At 39.1% G+C, this 19,691-nt stretch overlaps 1 protein-coding gene and 1 long non-coding RNA gene across 3 annotated transcripts in view; both read left to right on the forward strand.

The window, feature by feature from the left end:
• The first annotated feature begins 980 nt into the window (after positions 1-980).
• LOC134793227 (uncharacterized) lies at positions 981-3,849 on the forward strand. The gene is made up of 2 exons (XR_010144516.1): positions 981-1,796; positions 2,079-3,849. It is a non-coding gene; the product is annotated as an uncharacterized LOC134793227 (long non-coding RNA).
• A 5,827-nt stretch (positions 3,850-9,676) lies between these two features.
• The window catches only part of LOC134792761 (sorting nexin-13-like), a 30,109-nt gene continuing 20,094 nt past the window's right edge, over positions 9,677-19,691 (forward strand). For both annotated transcript variants that reach the window (XM_063764078.1, XM_063764080.1), the window contains exons 1-6: positions 9,677-9,901; positions 10,011-10,122; positions 10,593-10,807; positions 11,759-11,976; positions 13,878-14,030; positions 15,207-15,379. In XM_063764078.1, coding sequence (XP_063620148.1) covers positions 9,789-9,901; positions 10,011-10,122; positions 10,593-10,807; positions 11,759-11,976; positions 13,878-14,030; positions 15,207-15,379 — 984 coding nt within the window. In that variant the 5' untranslated portion in view covers positions 9,677-9,788. The remainder of the gene's footprint in view (positions 9,902-10,010; positions 10,123-10,592; positions 10,808-11,758; positions 11,977-13,877; positions 14,031-15,206; positions 15,380-19,691) is intronic.

Consider the following 19,691-nt stretch of genomic DNA (forward strand, 5'->3'; position numbering starts at 1 on the left):
GAATTTCGCGCCTTTATTTACTGACAAGATTTGCTTGACCATCTATAGCTGCATCTCATAATAAATTCAGTGCAATGTTGTTATGTCTGGAGGGCGAATAAATTGAAGCTATAGACGGTCAAACAAGTTTGTCAGTAGAAAAAGGCGCGATATTCAAATTTTCTATGGGACGATAACTTTTCGGGCCTACATTTTTTTAATTTGCCGCTCTTTTCTATTGACGGAAATGGCTTGACAGAGTATATATCTGACATTTTTTTAAAGCTCCTGCCATACTTATAAAAAAAAACCGTGTCGGCAGTTGGTATAAGACTTTCACTTCGTAAGACTAATGTTAAATTGTTGTACACTAAACTGCAATATTCGGTGCTATAGATTTTTTGTTACAGAAACATGTCAAGTATACACGATGTATTATAATTTTCTATGCTATTTTTTTTAATCAATCCAATCAGATTTTCATATGACTGTTATAAGGTTATTTGTCTATGTAGGCAAATCGGCGTTATTAGTACAAAATATTTTACTTTTATGAGTTATTTTTTCTTCCAATCAAAATAGAAACAACTACTTACATACTTAAATTCCCATAATCTGTTTTTAGGGTTCCGTACCCAAAGGGTAAAACGGGACCCTATTACTAAGACTTCGCTGTCCGTCCGTCCGTCCGTCCGTCTGTCTGTCACCAGGCTGTATCTCACGAACCGTGATAGCTAGACAGTTGAAATTTTCACAGATGATGTATTTCTGTTGCCGCTATAACAACAAATACTAAAAACAGAATAAAATAAAGATTTAAATGGGGCTCCCATACAACAAACGTGATTTTTGACCAAAGTTAAGCAACGTCGGGCGTGGTCAGTACTTGGATGGGTGACCGTTTTTTTTTGCATTTTTTTCCCGTTTTTTTTGCATTATGGTACGGAACCCTTGATGCGCGAGCCCGACTCGCACTTGCCCGGTTTTTTTTTAATCAATGACCTTTTCATAATATTTTACAATAGATATCTGTATAATTCGCACTGTATCGTCTTTATAGAACCTCGATGAAAACAATGCTTCTAAAAATACTTAAAAAAGCCATTTTTAAAATTGTATTTCGGATAGATCTGAACGAAATGAAAGGTTGTTGGTTAGTAATGTAATTTTGGAGCAATAACGCTTCTATTGTTTTATTCGCGTAACGTAACCCTCGAATGCATTGTAGCCAATTAAGTTTGTATTAGAAATAAATATGAATAATGTTTCTTCCTAGAATTCAGATGTCAAATTTTATTATCTATGAAATTGTACTGCCCTCATTTTATAGTAAAATATGTACTTACCTTTAGTACCATTACATTAGATGGAGACGAGTATAAAATTAAGAGCCTTATCACACTGGCGATTTGCAGCAGAGAGACAGCAATAATTTTGCCGCGAGCGCGCTAGTGTGATGGGGCTCTAAGCGCCGCTTGCACCATCCTACTAACCCAGGGTTAAGCCGATAACCCAGTGTCAAATTGTACTGGTAACCAGTGGCGTACCGTGAACGAATCTAGCCGTGGGCGAAATCACATCTGCGAGGGCCTTCTCTTTTACTGTGTCCGAAAGGGCCTCGCGCGAGGCCCCCCTTGGGGCGCGAGGCCGTGGGCGACGGCCCCCCTTCGCCCACGCCTAGCTACGCCACTGATGGTAACTCTAGGTTTAACCGGTTAACCCCGGGTTAGTGAATGGTGCAAGTGGCCCTTAGTCTGCTAATCTTTGTGAAAAGTTCATCTCTGCCCGATGGCGCCACTTTAACCCTCGCTATAGAAGTCCTTGGTCTGACCACATAAAGGAAGCCACCGCCACTTCCAAGCTACATCAAGTAGTGAGGGCTACTTTGGACCGCAACCGATGGAGACAGATTGTTTATTTGAGGGGTTCCAGTGACCACGATCCTCAGTAATGAGGGACCGACCATAGAGAGATAGAAGTCCTGTGGCCTATTTTATAAAGCTACAAGTTACAATTTACAAGCGGAAGTCTCTTTCTAACCCTATGTGTTAGAACGAGACTTCCGCTTGTAAATTGTAGCTTGTAGCTTTATAAAATAGGCCACTGGTGTCATCAATTACCTACAAAAAGTATGAGATGTTCTTGCTTGCTACATCGATTAGTAGTCGATATTATTTCCTTGTCTCTCAATTAGCCTAGAGTTGCCTTTGTCACTGTCCAGAATTGTGCAATTATTACATGTTTATAGGTCTATAAAATATATAAATTCATGGAATCATTGTGTAAATTCGAATATCAAAACACATTCATAATGGTTTCCATTTATGCCATAAAAGGCGGTCACTGACGAAAATACCGTACACGGCGGTAAGAAGTTGATATCTGGCGGGAAAAAAATGAAGAAATTTGAACCTTATGTAATTTAATTTTAAGTTCAAATTTCTTCAGTAGAATATCTCGAGTTATCAACTTCTTCCCGCCGTGTACGGTTTATGGAGGTTTACAGACGTAGCCATTTGTGACTTTAGCAGCATCGAATGGCCGTTGACGTTGCAAGTGGCAGCGTCAACAGCGTCAAATGCAGCGGATTTGCTTGGAGCGTTCATTTTGGCTACCTTTCCACTGAGTAGGAGGAGGAGATGATTGGAGAATCAACCAATAGCACGTATCGTTTCGTCTCCTCTCATCTTCGCCTCAGTGGAATGGCAGCCTTAGGCAAATTTGGCCTACTACATACGTCAACAAATTTAACAACAATTTGCATGGTGACAAAATTGTTACATCTGTACATTTCTCATATTATGTTTTAGGATCTGATCATAAATGCATATTTCCGTAATAGTTCAAAAGTTTTTTGCTGATATAATATCATAGTTACGTATAAAATATCAAAAAAATACCTGCAACTAAAAAATCAGTCATTACATTATGTTGCAGTAAAAGTCATCTGTTATTTTTTTGTAGAATTTACTATGTATGTTTTAATTTAAGGATCTATTATGAATTATGATGTAAAAAGATATATTGTGATAATAAATCAAACAACGGAATTGGGAAATAAATAATGTTAAAATTGTATTTTTATGCACACAATAATAATTATAGTTAATATTGTTAACGCACTTCCTATTGTAACTTTGAGAAGTACACGTAGGTACCTACTTTATTTAGTCCTTGTAATTAGAGAAATGTATTATTGTATTTTTAAGTTATTTAATCAGTACAAACGGTACCTAAAGTCATAACTCCACTAGTTTTCTGGTATCGGTTTAGAAATATGCAGGCCATGCACTACTCGTGCAATAATAATATTGTTTAATTTTATACCCATGAGTGGTTAAAATAAAGCAAAGAGTTAGTTTTTGTAGAAGAATAAAGTCTATGACAAATTGATGCTTCGAACTTGGCAGCTGAAGCAGGGCTATAACCGCGAAAATCGAAGTTCGTCAATTGCGGGCATTTTTCTCCGTCCGTTTTCGCGGTAGGTAGATGTGGCTGTACGGCTCTTTACACGCGATTTAGGCGGTAACTCTAGTTGCCACAAAACTTATCTCAACCTCGGGACACAGTTTTTTCTTTAACTTATAACTCTTCTATAATCAATAATTCTTTGCTTATAGTATAAGAGGTCTCCAATATTTGGTTGATATCCAATAATATATGTATCCAAAAACTGCATTTATAATTAACATTTTCTTTTTATTAGACCTCTCAAGTACCACCTGTGTAATTTTTTTGACATGTTTGACAATAAAATTATTATACTATACTAGTATTATTAGGTAGTCTCGGACTATTTAAATCTGTAATATATAATAAATAAACAGTTCTTGTGATTGTGTTGTATTTCAGTAAACCAAAATGCTGTTACGTGTTTGTAGTTTTATTTACGTTTATTTCCATTACTATTTATTTGCGGATCTTAAACATGCCCAAAAGATAATGATGGTCAAGCAAATCTTGTCAGTAGAAAAAGGCGCGAAATTCAAATTTTCTATGAGACGATATCCCTTCGCGCCTACTTTTTTCAAATTTGCCGCCTTTTTCTACTGACAAGATCTGCTTGACCAAGTTTATCTTCTTATAAGCTCACATACTAACTCACAACAGTTAACTGAGTATTACAAAATAAATGATGAACTTCCGCTCAACATTAACTGTCAAAGTTAAATTTGAATCTATTTTATAATAAATAGGATTGAATTTCTTTTGGTAGAAATATGAAAGAAACGAAAGATTATTTTATTTGAGACCCCAGCGTCGTCGGTGTATAAGCCGTAACCACGGACCTAGAGAGTAAACCGGACAGAGTACATTAGCCAAAAAGTGTGTCCACATGAGAAGTCAAGGTGGGCCGTTGCATCTCTTTCTAATTAGGGTGACCATAAGTCATATGTATGTGGGATATTAGGATAACATTGAATATATAGTTTGGCCAGGATATTTTCTTATTCGTGCATAGTGCCCAGGCCCTGTAGCAAGCACTAGACGCCCCTTTCTCAGCACCCATCATATAGACTGCCACCCTAGGCCCGGGCCTACTCGGCCTTAGAGCAAATCCGCCACTGCCTCAGGGTCGCGTGGATCCGCTACGCACGTTTGTTATAGTTTTTAACTAGGACGCTTATCACTGGAGCATAAATTAAATTAAAAAAATAAATATCATTTATTATCAGGCGACTAAGGCCCATAGATACATACCTTACAAACTAACATACGTACAATAGTAAAAATCTTAAGCCTCCTCCACACTCGTGCGCGAATGGCGGCGCAAAGCCGCGAACGCGAGTGTGGAGTCCTGAACGCAGACCTGCGAAATCGACTCCACACTCGCGTTCGCGGCTTGGCCCGCGATTCACGCGCATAGTCTGGAGGGGGCTTTACAAGCTAAAAATTATTTCGGCGTCACCGAAAACCATAAACACCGAAGTTCGCAAATTGCGAGCATCTTTCTCTGTCACTGTAATTACTCCTTTATAGGAGTAAAAGAGAAAGATGCCCGTAATTTGCGAACTTCGGTGTTCACGGTGGTAGGCCATCTGTGTGAAAAGCCTCCTCCAGACTATGCGCGTGAATCGCGGGCGAACCCGAGAACGCGAGTGTGTAGGCGATTTTCGCAGACAGCGAAATCGACTCCACACTCGCGTTCGCGGCTTCGCCTGCGATTCACGCGGATAGTCTGGAGGGGGCTAAAAGAGAAGAGTCGTGAAATGTAAAGAAACTAGTGATGTGCCGTTCCCAGTAAATTTTCCAAAGAGGGTAAGCCCTCATACGCACGAGCGCTTTTTCAACGCGCGTTAAAAAAGCGCGTTAGAATGAAACAAATGGAAACATGTGTATTTGTTCACACGATGGTGGTGGCGCTTTTTATCAAGCCTTTTTTTCTTTTCGACTTTAAGCGTTGGTCGTTAAATCGAATTTAGCGTGTGAACGGATTCAACCCCTTTTGTAACGCGCGTTGAAAAAGCGCTCGTGCTTATGAGGGCTAAATTCCCAGTAACGTTTCTGGTATCGTCCCAAAAGTCAGTAAATTACGATAAACTTCTATTTTTCTTTTATAATCTATGTGTTTTTTTATTATTATAACAATTTATAAATGTGTCTGTAATGTTTAAGGACTTTGGATTTCAATTTTTGCAATTATTTATTCTGTATTGGCTCTTATTTCACCAATTTAAACATGCCGAAATAAATACATACCTATTTATGAAAACTTACGTTTAAGTACGTAATAAGAATTGTGTAAAACCATAAAGGAAGTGGTAAACTGGTTCTCATCGTGCCGACATCATGGTCACCCTAATGAGTTTGACAATGTCTAACTTGTATTTTTATCGTAAAATGTAATAATTGTGGCTTCCTTGTGAAACGATATTACACAATTAGAAATTATTTCACTCCCACAACCTTTAACGCAACATTTCTTCACCATTTTTAAGAAATTTTGCATTCACGTGTTTTGTAAATATGTCATCAGGTTAGGGATACCAATTAATATTCAAACTTACTACTACAATGTCTACCATATCAAAATTAGTGTTTTTTATTGTTGTGCACATGCTTGGTTAAATCAGTTAATAATATTGACATCATAATTATTTACAAATTTCCTAAAAGATATCAGAACCGTACTCTGAATATAGCACTTAAATAATATAAGAAGGTATTTAATTTTAGTAGTATATTGATATAAATACTACCACTGTTAATGATAAAAGGCGCACTGGTTCAGTATAGTAATTTATTTCATGAAACCTGAGAGAAGACTGAACAAAAATATGGTGTCAAAAGGAACATAAAATTAAAGGCACAAAGGAATTCAAAATTACAATAAAATTATAAAAAGTAAACGTATAAAAAGGTGCGTCGTCCACATTCCCCCCTTTTTCATTAAAGGGGGAGCTTGATCAGCTTCCGCAGGGGCCGCCGCAAAACACCTCCAAGGCTGTGCACATCCGCAACTCTTATGATGCCATCAGGACCTGGGAAGACAGCAGTAATGCGTCCACGGGGCCAGGAACCCCTTGGAGAATTACCGTCCGCAATGAGCACCAAGTCTCCGACTGCTATTTGGGGAACCTCACCTCGACCACGTCTGGGTGTTAACGTCGGGAGATATTCTTTTAACCAGCGGCGCCAAAAATGCTCTGATAATCCGACAGCCTTACGCCAGCTGGTTCGTGATAGGAGGTCCGTTTCTGATGATGTGACTGGAAGTGGGCGTCCCGAAGACGAACCCAACAGAAAATGCATGGGCGTTAGTGATTCCTCACTCTGAGGGTCGACGGAAACATGAGTTAGTGGCCGCGAATTTACCAAGGCCTCCGCCTCAGCCAAGAGCGTACGTAGCACTTCGTCAGTTGGAGCTCGCTCAGTGAGAGTCACCTTGTGTGCAGTTTTCACGCTCTTCACAAGCCTCTCCCAGCAGCCACCCATAAACGGCGCCGCCGGTGGGATGAAACGCCAGTTGATTCTCTGCGCAGCAGCGAACTGGGACGTAGCGTCGTCGTATAAGCGTCGAAGCTCCCGGCTGGCACCCACGAAAGCAGTTCCATTGTCCGACCACAGCTCGGATGGGGTACCTCTTCGAGCGGTGAATCTGCGGAGGCTCATAATCGCAGAATCGGTTGTGAGGCTGTCTACGATTTCTAAGTGGACTGCGCGTACCACGAGGCAGGTGTACAGGGCGACGTATCTTTTTTCGCGTCTTCGGCCAACGGTAACTTGTATTGGGCCGAAGTAGTCCAGCCCTGTGAATGTAAACGGCCGTCTGTGGTGTCCAAGGCGTGCTTCCGGTAAGTCTCCCGTCACGGGTGGAAACTGCTTGGCCCGGCGTATTCGGCAAAATAAGCAGTTATAGGTGATATTGCGGACGGTACTTCTTAGCGACAATAGGTGGTAATCTTGTCGCAGCTCGTTCACCACGGTCTCCGTGTTGCCGTGGGCAGCCCTGCGATGGTGGTGCTCGACAAGCAGGCCCACAGCTAGATCTTTGCCATCAAGCACGATGGGGTTTTTCATCTCATCCCGTACTTGCGACGCTGCCCTTATACGGCCAGACAAACGCATAAGTTCGTCGTCTCCGATGGTCACCGATAGCTTGGATAAACGGCTGGTGCGTGGCATAAGCTGTGCGGGATGGCTATGTAGGCTGGCCATCTCGTCAGGAAATGTGTTCAACTGGGACTGGCGCAGGATGTGGAGTTCGGCTAGGCGAAGATCTGTGGCGGTCAGGCCCGCGGCAGATTCCCGCACAGAGCGCGGGGCAGCGAACTGTTGCCATTGGTTGGATGGCTGAAACACAAAACTACACAAGCCCCCCTCTAAGCGGAATAAATTGTTTACACCTAGCCCCCTTCTAGCTAGGCAACGGATTCTAAGTAACGTCAAATACTTGTGAGCTATGGCTGTTGCGCGTACCAGCCTCACCCAAGAACTGAACCGTTTAGGATCGGCTGAGACTGGCTCGTGCCTTTCAACGTCACTAATGAGATGAACTAAATCAGGACGCGCTGCACGTTTGCTCTCTTCTTCCATGCCTGGATATTCTGGTGAACTGGGCTCACTGGGCCACTCCGAAGAGAGCAAAAATTCAGGACCCGAAATCCAGCGCGATTCTGGAGATAACGACACTCGCTTGATGCGTGTAGCATCATCGGCTACGTTGAGTTGACTTGGCACCCATCGCCATTGTTTAACGTCGGTTATTTCCACAATCTCGGCTACTCTGTGAGAAACAAATGGTTTAAATAAGCGCGCCTCGCTTCGAAGCCACCCCAAAACGGTCATAGAATCGCACCAGAATACACGATTTATAGGCTTGAATCTGTGTGCTTCGCAAATCGTAGAAGCGAGACGGGCTGCGATCAACGCTCCTTGGAGCTCTAAGCGATTTATGGAGATTTGTTTTAAAGGAGCTACGCGGACTTTGCTGCATATAAGAGCCAGCTTCACTTCACCATTTTCTAAGACAAACCGCCAATATGCAACCGCAGCGAAAGCCGACTCGCTCGCGTCACAAAACAAATGAAGTTCACACTTATCAATTTTTAATTCGCTAAGTAAGTAGCAGCGTGGAATCTGTAAACCAGAAATTGCAATTAAATCGTCGAACCAGAGTCTCCATGCTGCACTGTCACTTTGCGACAGCTCCTCGTCCCAATCGATCCCCTTACGCCACGCATTTTGGAACATGATGCGACCCATAATCACAACTGGCGCCAGGATACCGAGTGGATCGAAAACCCGCATGACGTGAGCTAACACTTCGCGCTTAGTGAGCCTATTTAGCCTACTAAATTGAACCTTATCACAGAGCCAGAAAGACGTTCGTACCAGTACAGAGAAAACGGTCCACTTGAGATAGCAAAGGTGGGCCGCGGTGTCTCACTCGCACATGTTGCCAATGTTAAAAATATACCATTGTGGTTGTGGACGACGCACCTTTTTATACGTTTACTTTTTATAATTTTATTGTAAAATTAAAGGCACAAAGGAATTCAAAATTACAATAAAATTATAAAAAGTAAACGTATAAAAAGGTGCGTCGTCCACAACCACAATGGTATATTTTTAACATTGGCAACATGTGCGAGTGAGACACCGCGGCCCACCTTTGCTATCTCAAGTGGACCGTTTTCTCTGTACTGGTACGAACGTCTTTCTGGCTCTGTGATAAGGTTCAATTTAGTATGGCAAAAAAAGTGACAGTTCACTCCTTCTTATAACTCCATGGCCGTAACAGACTACCGCACCGCGACCTTGGTGACCAAGTTCGCGGTCTAGTGCGGCCGTCTGTAAACACTTTTAGCGTGTGACACTTTTTGATCTGACTAATGACCCTGTTGAAGTTACACACGTAATGAGAAAAGCAAAACTGTGGAATGTGATACTGTTTTCATGTTTTAGCCATTCTCAATTTTATTCCAATCGATTCTAGATAATTTAATGGATGTCTTGCAAACTATCTCCGTAAACGCCATTGACCTTTGGCTGCGTTGACGTCTATCAATAGACGCTTTTGTTTTGAATAACTTTTGTTGACGAAAACGTCGCCCTATTTTCACAAAATGTTATTGGTTGTGAATCAAAATTTATCATTATTACATGTAGTTAGAGCTTAGTATGGTTTACGATGATTCAATCAATCTTGATAAAACAACGTTGTATTTCTATTGACATTTGGAAATTGTAGTGTTTTAGGGACGTAGTGTTAAGTTGATTTCACTGATATTTTCAATTATTTATATTTTTCTTCGTTCTAATGTAACTAAATTAGGGTCCTGCAACTGTAGGATCTCAAAAACACAATGGCATTAAGAATTGGTGGGTGGTTTGGTTTAATTTCCGTGATAGTGATAGGGTTGTTTGGATTCGGATGGTATTTAACAATTCTTTCGTTTGTGGTCTCGTTTCTGGCAGGGTAAGTATGTTTATTTTAACTGAAAATACTGTAATTCCATATAAAATATCCATGAATCTAATTTCGACCTTTCAATGACTGTGATTTGTCAATAATATTTATTTTACAGTATATTTACCATTCTTTACTTAAATTATGACGACAAGAAAATCTTCAACGTAGACATAAATTGCCTGGATGACCCACTGCAGCGAACAAATTATTCTATCCAGTCCCCAAAGGTGAGCTTTAGCAGATTTGCTATGGTGTTGGGTATGGTGTCTTACCATTAACCTTATACGGGTTTATGACCTGTTATCGGTTGTACATTGATTCAGGTGGTAAAGTTGTTCTAGAAAAGTGCTTTAAATTTCCCAATCATACTCATTTTCATAAATTTAGACAATAACTGTTACTCCTGTGGACTCCATTCACATCATCCGAATGTTCACATGTTAGATTATATTTGGATATCATTATAAGTATTACATTTTCATAAATCTTTGCCACTAATAAGTTGTTGGTAAAGTAGATAGGTATCTTAATTGCAGCACGCTGATAAAAATAATATTGCAGTGTTAAAGCTTTCTTCTGCACTATATTTTTTTATACTTTGTTAATTTTTGTAATGAAGTGACTTCTGATATATTTGATTACAAAATATTCAGTTAAAATTTTAAGTTTATTAACTAATGTATATTCTATATTTCAGATCCTAGAGCTATTCAAATCCAACCAACCTTTGCCAAAATTTGACCAGCGCATTACTGGCAGTGATACAGTGGACTCCTTCCTGAATGAAATCATCACTATCATCATAAATGACTATGTGACCACATGGTACGGCATCTTGACTGATGATGAAGAGTTCACAAGCCATTCAATAAAAAAATTGGTGATTTCTACAAGTGCTAATGTAGCCAATAGGTGAGTTTTGCTTAAATCCATTTACATCCTGCCCATTAACTTCCTGACTCATACAGTTAAACTGTGGAAAAAACTGGTGCTAGCGGTATTTCCAGACCCATTTCCAACCTAATAAGAAAATAGTGTACTGGAAGCTTTAAAATTGCTTACGTTCAGGCTCATGGTTTCCCACTTAAGATCTTCTAGTAAACCTTGCTTGCTTCGTAAGGCTAACAATATTCAAATTTAATAAAGTTTAAAGTTCAAGACAAGAACCTTAACCTACTCACAGAAGGTTTTTGTATAGCACCTCCTCTTCGGGAGTTGCTAAGTTAAAATTTAGCTTTTATTACTTGATCCATAAAAATACCTCATTAGTTTCAAAGCTATGGTGGAACCAATTGCACAAAGATGCCTGGCCAAAAGTGTCCTTACCTTCATTTTTAACTTTGTCAGTGTTTAAAAAAAAAAACCCCTGTTACTGACAGACTAATAAGAATAATGTGCCTTGTGTATAAATCATAAATGTTCCTAGATATAAATATTTGTTTGAACATAACATTGTATATAAATCATGTAATTATAAAGAGGTTAATATCCGCTGGGAAACATAATTAATGCTTATCTAATGAACTCTTTGCTATTACGATAATACTCTCAAGAAAGGTTTGTTATACATTACTCAATAACTTGATGATATGATTATTTTTAAATATAAATATGTTAGCATTTGACATATTCGTTTTGCTGCAAATGTTTAGTTCATAAAATTATTACACAATACATATTTACGGGTTGCGTCTTCGGGTGCTTCTATGCATATACTCGTATTTCATATATTTAAATGTCAGTCGCGTACCGCGCGCATTCGATTGCTTGCGCTACTGTAGTATCCACTGTATATACATCTATAGAAGGTTCAAATTCCTTTGACACGAGACGTGTCACGGTATAAAATGTTATCTTTTCCAGAGTAAAAAGCGTGGACTGGATTCACCTCCTCTCGACGAAATTTCCTGAGGAGCTAACAATGCACCTAAAGTTGTTCAAACAGTCGAGAGTGAGGTTGAAGCACATAGATCTAGTAGCTGCTAAAGAGGTAAATGGCAACGGCAAACCTAGTCCAAAGAAGGAGGAAAAGAAGACGCATAGGAGGAATAAGAGTGACACAGATTTGTCCTGGCCCCCAGGTATGTTTAACCTGTAGGACCCACCATATAAAGTTTTCGAATTTTAAATTTGAACCTTATTCAGTAACTAAATAAGAACGAATTTTGTTTGTATTAAAAAGCAATGAAACAAAAGAAATGCTACTTTATTTGGTTCATGAAAGGTTCAAATTAGATTGCACGAATATGTACATTGTAATGTACATTTAGTCTCAGGAGGTTAAAGTTTAAATCTGATTATCTAACCTTGAATCCAGAATGTGAAAGAGCAGTGTGACAGTTGCGAGTATTTAATGAGATTACAAAAAATAATTAAACGAAAATCAACCATGTTTCGGTACTAATATACATAGGCCACTCTGAATGTTTTGCACTACTGGCCACTGGTAAACATTTAAATTACGAATTGTATATTTAAAAAAAATACAGGCTTTTGATTATGGAATGTGATAAATTTTGGCGACAAATCGATCGTCTTTTGTTTATAATGGCTTATCAAAGTAAATCACTTGCGTTGAACGTGGCTTTAACGCGAAAAAATGTTAGAGCTATGATTTTGTATGATTTTAAAAGTTCGCTTATTCCGTAAGAGTGTAGTGCTCGCCTTCAAAATGCTTTTGGGATTGAAGCACCACATCTGAGCATCGTGAGGCGTTGGTGTGATGAATTTAGTAGAGACCGTATTATTCTAGATAATGATTTTCGTAAAGGTCAACTGTCGACCGCGGTCACTGAAGGAAACGTGGCTGCTGTGAGACGACTCATTGAAGAAAACCCACGAATCACCTATGACGAAATTTCAGGACAATTAGGGATAGGTATGAGACAAATACAAAAGATTTTACAAGAATATTTAAAAGTCGGGAAGCATTGTTGTCGGTGGATTCCTCACGAATTAACTTCAGTCCAAAAACAGGTACTTGTTGACTGGTGCCGAGAAATGCTGCGTAAGTATAAGCAAGGAAGTTCAAATGCGATATATAACATCGTGACAGGAGATGAAACCTGGATTTACTGCTACGATCCGGAAAAAAAGCAACAGTCCAGTGAATGGGTCCTTTAAAGGTGACAGGAGGCCCATAAAAGTTCAACAAGCCAAAAGCGTTGCCAAACATTTTGATCGTTTGTTTTTTTTTTAACGGGTCATATTTGTACCGTACTTTTAAATAATAAAAGAACGTTAAATACTGAGTGGTACACTACCATTTGTCTGCCCGCAGTCATTGAAAAAGTCCGCGAGAGACGACCGAGAAGCCGCATCCTCCTGCGTCATAACAATGCATCCCCCCATACCGCAATAAAGACAAAAGCATTTTTTAATTCTGAAAACGTGGAATATGTCACTTATACGGCTTATACTCCAGACCTTGCACCCTGTGACTTCTATCTGTTTCCCAAAATTAAGGATTTAATGAGGGGTTTGACATTTAAGACCCCGGATAAGGCAGTATGTTTCATCACCACGTCGAAAACATGCAGTCAAGTGAATGGGCCTCATACCTCCAAAAATGATCCCAGCGAGTGAATATGTGCATAAAATGTAAGGGGAAATATTTTGACAAGCAATAAATGTCTTATTATGGTTATAAATGGTTTTATTCAAAAGTTACGCAAAACTTTCAGTGTGGCCCTCGTAGTACTATGGCTGTGAACTTGTGGTACCTAGTTACTAGTGAGTTTTGGTTGTCACCTGACTATATGTAGTACTTCTACACTGTCATTTAGAAGTTGATGCAAAGTTAGCCTAGACGGACTCGCAGACAGACTGCGCATTCTTCAGACTGGCTAGCATGAGTTGCGTTCTCGCGCGCAATCCCATACTGAAAGTCGCGCTCTAGAAGTATGGAGTCGCGCGAGAACGCAACTCATGCTAGCAGGTCAGACCTGAACAACAATAAACTTAACCAACGGCGTTTTTCCAGATACGCAAACATTTGGAAAGTCTAAATTTTACGATAGCTCCGAAGATTTAAGTGGGAAATCATTAACTGACTTGTTCTTCGATTTGGAAACCTCAATAGAGAACAGACAGCTCTGCCGCGACGCTTTTTGCACCGATCCTAAAAAGGAATATGGTAAGAAATAGTTATACATGAAGACAATTCTTCCTTCCCACGTATAACCGTATGTTAGGGCTTGTGCACAAATCGCGCGAGGTTCGATTCGAAGTAGCCGAAAACACCTCGCGTGATTTGTGCACAACCCCTTACTAATGTTATGTTACTATACATCCGAAAACTTATTCAATACCTACTGTATGTATTTTCGCGCAAAAAAGTATATATTAGGGTGTTTCATTTTTCCGAATTTTCGATTTTCATCTGACTTTGCTCGAATTCTTGTTCTAACTGATAAAAAAATATTATACGTTAAAAGAAATTAAAATCGGTCAACGTTTAGAGGTTGCACAACATCAACAAAAATTTTTCAAATAACCAACGACTCTACATCGGAGGGTAGAAAATGGTTTAAGCGGCTACCATCAAAGCGGAGAGTAGTGTGATACTGAACCTTCTACATATAAATAAATTTTAAAATTAGTAATAAACTTGGATTTTGGTTACTCGATAAATGTTCTAATTAAGATTTTTCAGTTTTTCCACCTGTTTCCAAATGAAAAGTGCTTTTATCGTGTTTTAGACGCAAAATTCAGTTTTCTCATTCGATTTTACTATCAGTTCATTATATTTTGTCATTTTAGAACATAGTTCATTTTCACGCAATGTATGGGGTTCTCACTCTGCCTTTTCAACTTGTGCAACCTCTAAACGTTATTCGATTCTTTTGAAAATTGAAATATCCTCTGGCTCCATTGGTGAGCAAAGTCAGGAAAAATATTACAACTTTTTTTACTCCATACAAAAGTGAATCACCCTAGTATATATAAACAGTTTTTCCGAGGTTACATACGTGTGTTATACACAGAATAAGGAAAAGCGGCAACAGGAGCAAAATTTATGTCTACATTCAGCCAAGTTTCATTTTAAACTGATCCAGATCATACCATGCACATGCACACCTAAGAAAAATCAATGCTTTGACCCTTTACCATTACCAGGCTGACATTTCAAAAATGACAATCGAATGTCATCTTACGCATCGAAAAAAACGTGTATGTTTGAAGTGCCGTATGTGGGAAATATATATAAGGGATATTGCCTTGGTAAAGGGTTAAAAATTGAAATTTCTACAACCACAAAGTGTCCCGTTTGTGCTTAAAATTTACCCGTCCTTTGCAATACATTTTTCAGCATTACTATGCGAAGTGTCCGAAGCCGTGATCTACCTAGTAGCCCCCGAGGAAGTGTGGAAATGCCACGCCTTGAAGCTGTTACTCATTGATCTACTGTCCTCGGTGGTTCTGCGACCTGTGGTGGCGCTACTCAGTGATCCGGACAACATCAACAGAGCCATTATTAGGACGGTGGGTGTGAAACTCGTTATATACCTAATTATATTTCGGTGGCTGCATATTAGCCGTGATCTACCTAGTAGCCCCAGAGGAAGTGTGGAAATGCCACGCCTTGAAGCTGTTACTCATTGATCTACTGTCCTCGGTGGTTCTGCGACCTGTGGTGGCGCTGCTCAGCGATCCGGACAACATCAACAGAGCCATTATTAGGACGGTGAGTGTGAAACTCGTTATATACTTAATTACATTTCGGTGGCTGTGCATATTAGCCGTGATCTACCTAGTAGCCCCCGAGGAAGTGTGGAAATGCCACGCCTTGAAGGTGTTACTCATTGATCTACTGTCCTCGGTGGTTCTGCGACCTGTGGTGGTCCTGCTCAGCGATCCGGACAACATCAACAGTGCCGTGATTAGGACGGTGAGTGTGAAACTCGTTATATACTTAATTATATTTCGGTGGCTGTGCATATTAGCCGTGATCTACCTAGTAGCCCCAGAGGAAGTGTGGAAATGCCACGCCTTGAAGGTGTTACTCATTGATCTACTGTCCTCGGTGGTTCTGCGACCTGTGGTGGCGCTGCTCAGCGATCCGGACAACACAACAGAGCCATTATTAGGATGGTGAGTGTGAAACTCGTTATATACTTAATTATATTTCGGTGGCTGCCTATTAGCCGTGTTCTAGGTACCTAGTAGCCCCCGAGGAAGTATGGAAATGCCACGCCTTGAAAGTGTTACTCATTGATCTTCTGTCCTCGGTGGTTCTGCGACCTGTGGTGGTGCTGCTCAGCGATCCGGACAACATCAACAGAGCCATCATTAGGACGGTGAGTGTGAAACTCGTTATATACTTAATTACATTTCGGTGGCTGTGCATATTAGCCGTGATCTACCTAGTAACCCCCGAGGAAGTGTGGAAATGCCACGCCTTGTAAGTGTTACTCATTGATATACTGTCCTCGGTGGTTCTGCGACCTGTGGTGGCGCTGCTCAGCGATCCGGACAACATCAACAGAGCCATTATTAGGACGGTGAGTGTGAAACTCGTTATATACTTAATTATATTTCGGTGGCTGTGCATATTAGCCGTGATCTACCTAGTAGCCCCAGAGGAAGTGTGGAAATGCCACGCCTTGAAGGTGTTACTCATTGATCTACTGTCCTCGGTGGTTCTGCGACCTGTGGTGGCGCTGCTCAGCGATCCGAACAACAACAACAGAGCCATTATTAGGACGGTGAGTGTGAAAGTCGTTATATACTTAATTATATTTCAGTGGCTGCCTATTAGCCGTGATCTAGGTACCTAGTAGAAATGCCACGTCTTGAAAGTGTTACTCATTGCTCTACTGTCCTCGGTGGTTCTGCGACCTGTGGTGGTGCTGCTCAGCGATCCGGACAACATCAACAGAGCCATCATTAGGACGGTGAGTGTGAAACTCGTTATATACTTAATTACATTTCGGTGGCTGTGCATTAGGGTGGAGCGTCGTTGTAAGGAAAAAAATAAAAATTTGATTATCGATGTGGAACCGGTACCAAAAGTTGCAGTTTGTCATGTAGATTATAGTAATTATATCAAGTTTCAAAATCAACACTACTTTTAGCCCTCTACTCAGCCGCTAAAGAAATTAATAAAGGTAAATTTTCATCAATTATTAAAATATACTATTTCACTAATATGTGTACATTTTATTGAAATTATATAATACTTAATAAGCGTATAATAAGCTATTACCAAAATTTTAGTGCATTATTCAATATTTGTGACGTCCCACGGTCAAAGGTACCTTATGGCGGGTATGGAGTTATGCATACCCCAGTAATCTACAATAAATAAGCTATCGATAACACAAAAGATCAACCTTCTAGGTTGCGTAGTTACAGAGATATGATTTTTTGAAAATAATGTTGTGAAATGAGCAACTTTACGATAGAGAAGTTTTAAGTTTAGCCGCCTAAAAAACTATGTTCCTGAAGTAAGTTACATAGTTGACTACAAATAATAATGCCTTATATATCTGAGATTAAAAAAATATTGCGACTTGTTCTGTAATGCAAATAGAAACTTTTGATATCGACTGATTTATGTGTGTACTAACCAATCTCTTGAAAATAAAGTTTTATTTCATTTTCACGATTGATTGCAATGAGCTCTCAAGATTTAAATTTTATCTATTAGAAAACGACACTGACAGACAGTTTAAGCAAAAAACAATACCGATTTAGAGGTGAAAATGTATTTTCTGACTTTTTCATATAAAATCACAAAATTGAATATTTTTACTTTTAATGTGACACACAATCAATTTTTCTGAGCACATATGAAAGAAATTCTGTCATTCAAATGAAATAAATCCTAAAACCCCAACTAAATACTATATTTAACCCCTTATGCCACTTTAAACTTACATAACAATAACAGTATTTGCTCCATACATTTACGAAAAGGTACCTTATGGAAATAAATCTAATAATACATCACTACAAAATATCAATCATATTATAGTTTATCTTTTATGAATAGAAAATATTAATTTACATTAAACTGCCCCCAATTTAATTAGTTCTTCGTCATAATAATCTTAAAAAAGACCAATAATTTGTATGTAATGAAAAGGTACCTTGTGGTCAAGTTACATGATGAGGCATGATGATGATGGAACAGTTAGGATAAACTAATAATATTTTGGGGTTAAGATGGTATAAATCGTCTATTTCTTATCAATAATATATTTCGGTTGCTATTGAAGATAAGCGGCATTGAGGTTCAATGACCTCAGATATTCCATAAGGTAATGCGTCGGGTATTGGCATTTTTCAGCAAACCAATGGCTGATTTACTGCATGCGACCAAACCAAATGAAGATTATTCTAGTTAAGAAAGACTTGACGAGAGTAACTTTGGTATAATAGCAGTCTACTTGGATTTGTGATGTCGGTCTATGTACGGTTATAATATTTGCGAGGCGCCCCAACCAGAACTGAAATTATCAAATTAGTTTTGCAGAATGCTAATACAGTTCTCTACCAAACTTCTTTTCCCGTATTGACTAGTTTTTTTGGGAATTTTCAATCTTTTTTCCATAAGGTACCTTTTCTACTAAACTCTGAGACGACATTACTAGGCTTATAACTAACTTATAACAAAAATAAAAACAGGTAAACAAACGTTACGCATTAAGGTTTCAGATCAAACAATAAAAAAAAATTGAGCATTTTTTCACCTCTTTACAAAACATTTAATATCTCCGAAACTAGAAACCCTCATAAGGTACCTTTTCCCGTGGAACGTCACATTTATGAAATAATATAATTTCAATTTTTCACATTAAACAGCAATTTCATGCAAAACAAGGAAAATGCTACAGTGTAAAAAAATGATATGAGTTATTTTGTTTAGACAGTCTTGTGTCAAAGTAACGATGTTATTGATTACGAAAAGTATCATTTTACTGCAAAAAAAGGGTTACTTATATGTTTAAATATGCGTCAAATTTCGCCCTTCGGCGTCGCTTACGCCCTTTTTGGGTCATGTTCACACGTATGTTAGGCATATATATACTCATATTAGTATTCTTTTTATTATCTTATCATGTTCAAAATAGTTTTCACGATTCTGTTATGGGTTGCAAACTCCAATTTGTGCACAATATCCGGGTTAAAGGGCATTTTTCATAAAACCTCTAAATACGTGGTTTTACCGTGTCATAAAAATATACGTTATAAACAAAAATAAGTAGGAATCGAGTATATTTGTAAGAAAAATATGTTATTTAATGAATAAAACTTGTTATAAAAAAAATAAGCATAAATTAAATTTATTAAAAATATACATATATTGCTATATATAATCGAATAGTAGAGGGCTAAAAGTATACACCAATATTTTTTTTATTATTTTTCCCTTAAATAATAAAAAATTAGACAACCTTTTAGAGGGGTTCCATTGCTACATTGAAGAATTTTGGATTTCGCTCCACCCTACTGTGCATATTAGCCGTGATCTACCTAGTAACCCCCGAGGAAGTGTGGAAATGCCACGCCTTGTAAGTGTTACTCATTGATCTACTGTCCTCGGTGGTTCTGCGACCTGTGGTGGCGCTGCTCTGCGATCCGGACAACAACAACAGAGCCATTATTAGGACGGTGAGTGTGAAACTCGTTATATACTGAATTATATTTCGGTGGCTGTGCATATTAGCCGTGATCTACCTAGTAGCCCCCGAGGAAGTGTGGAAATGCTACGCCTTGAAGCTGTTACTCATTGATCTACTGTCCTCGGTGGTTCTGCCACCTGTGGTGGCGCTGCTTAGCGATCGGGACA

Source organism: Cydia splendana, chromosome 8 (assembly GCF_910591565.1).
Source record: "Cydia splendana chromosome 8, ilCydSple1.2, whole genome shotgun sequence".
NCBI lineage: Eukaryota > Metazoa > Arthropoda > Insecta > Lepidoptera > Tortricidae > Cydia > Cydia splendana.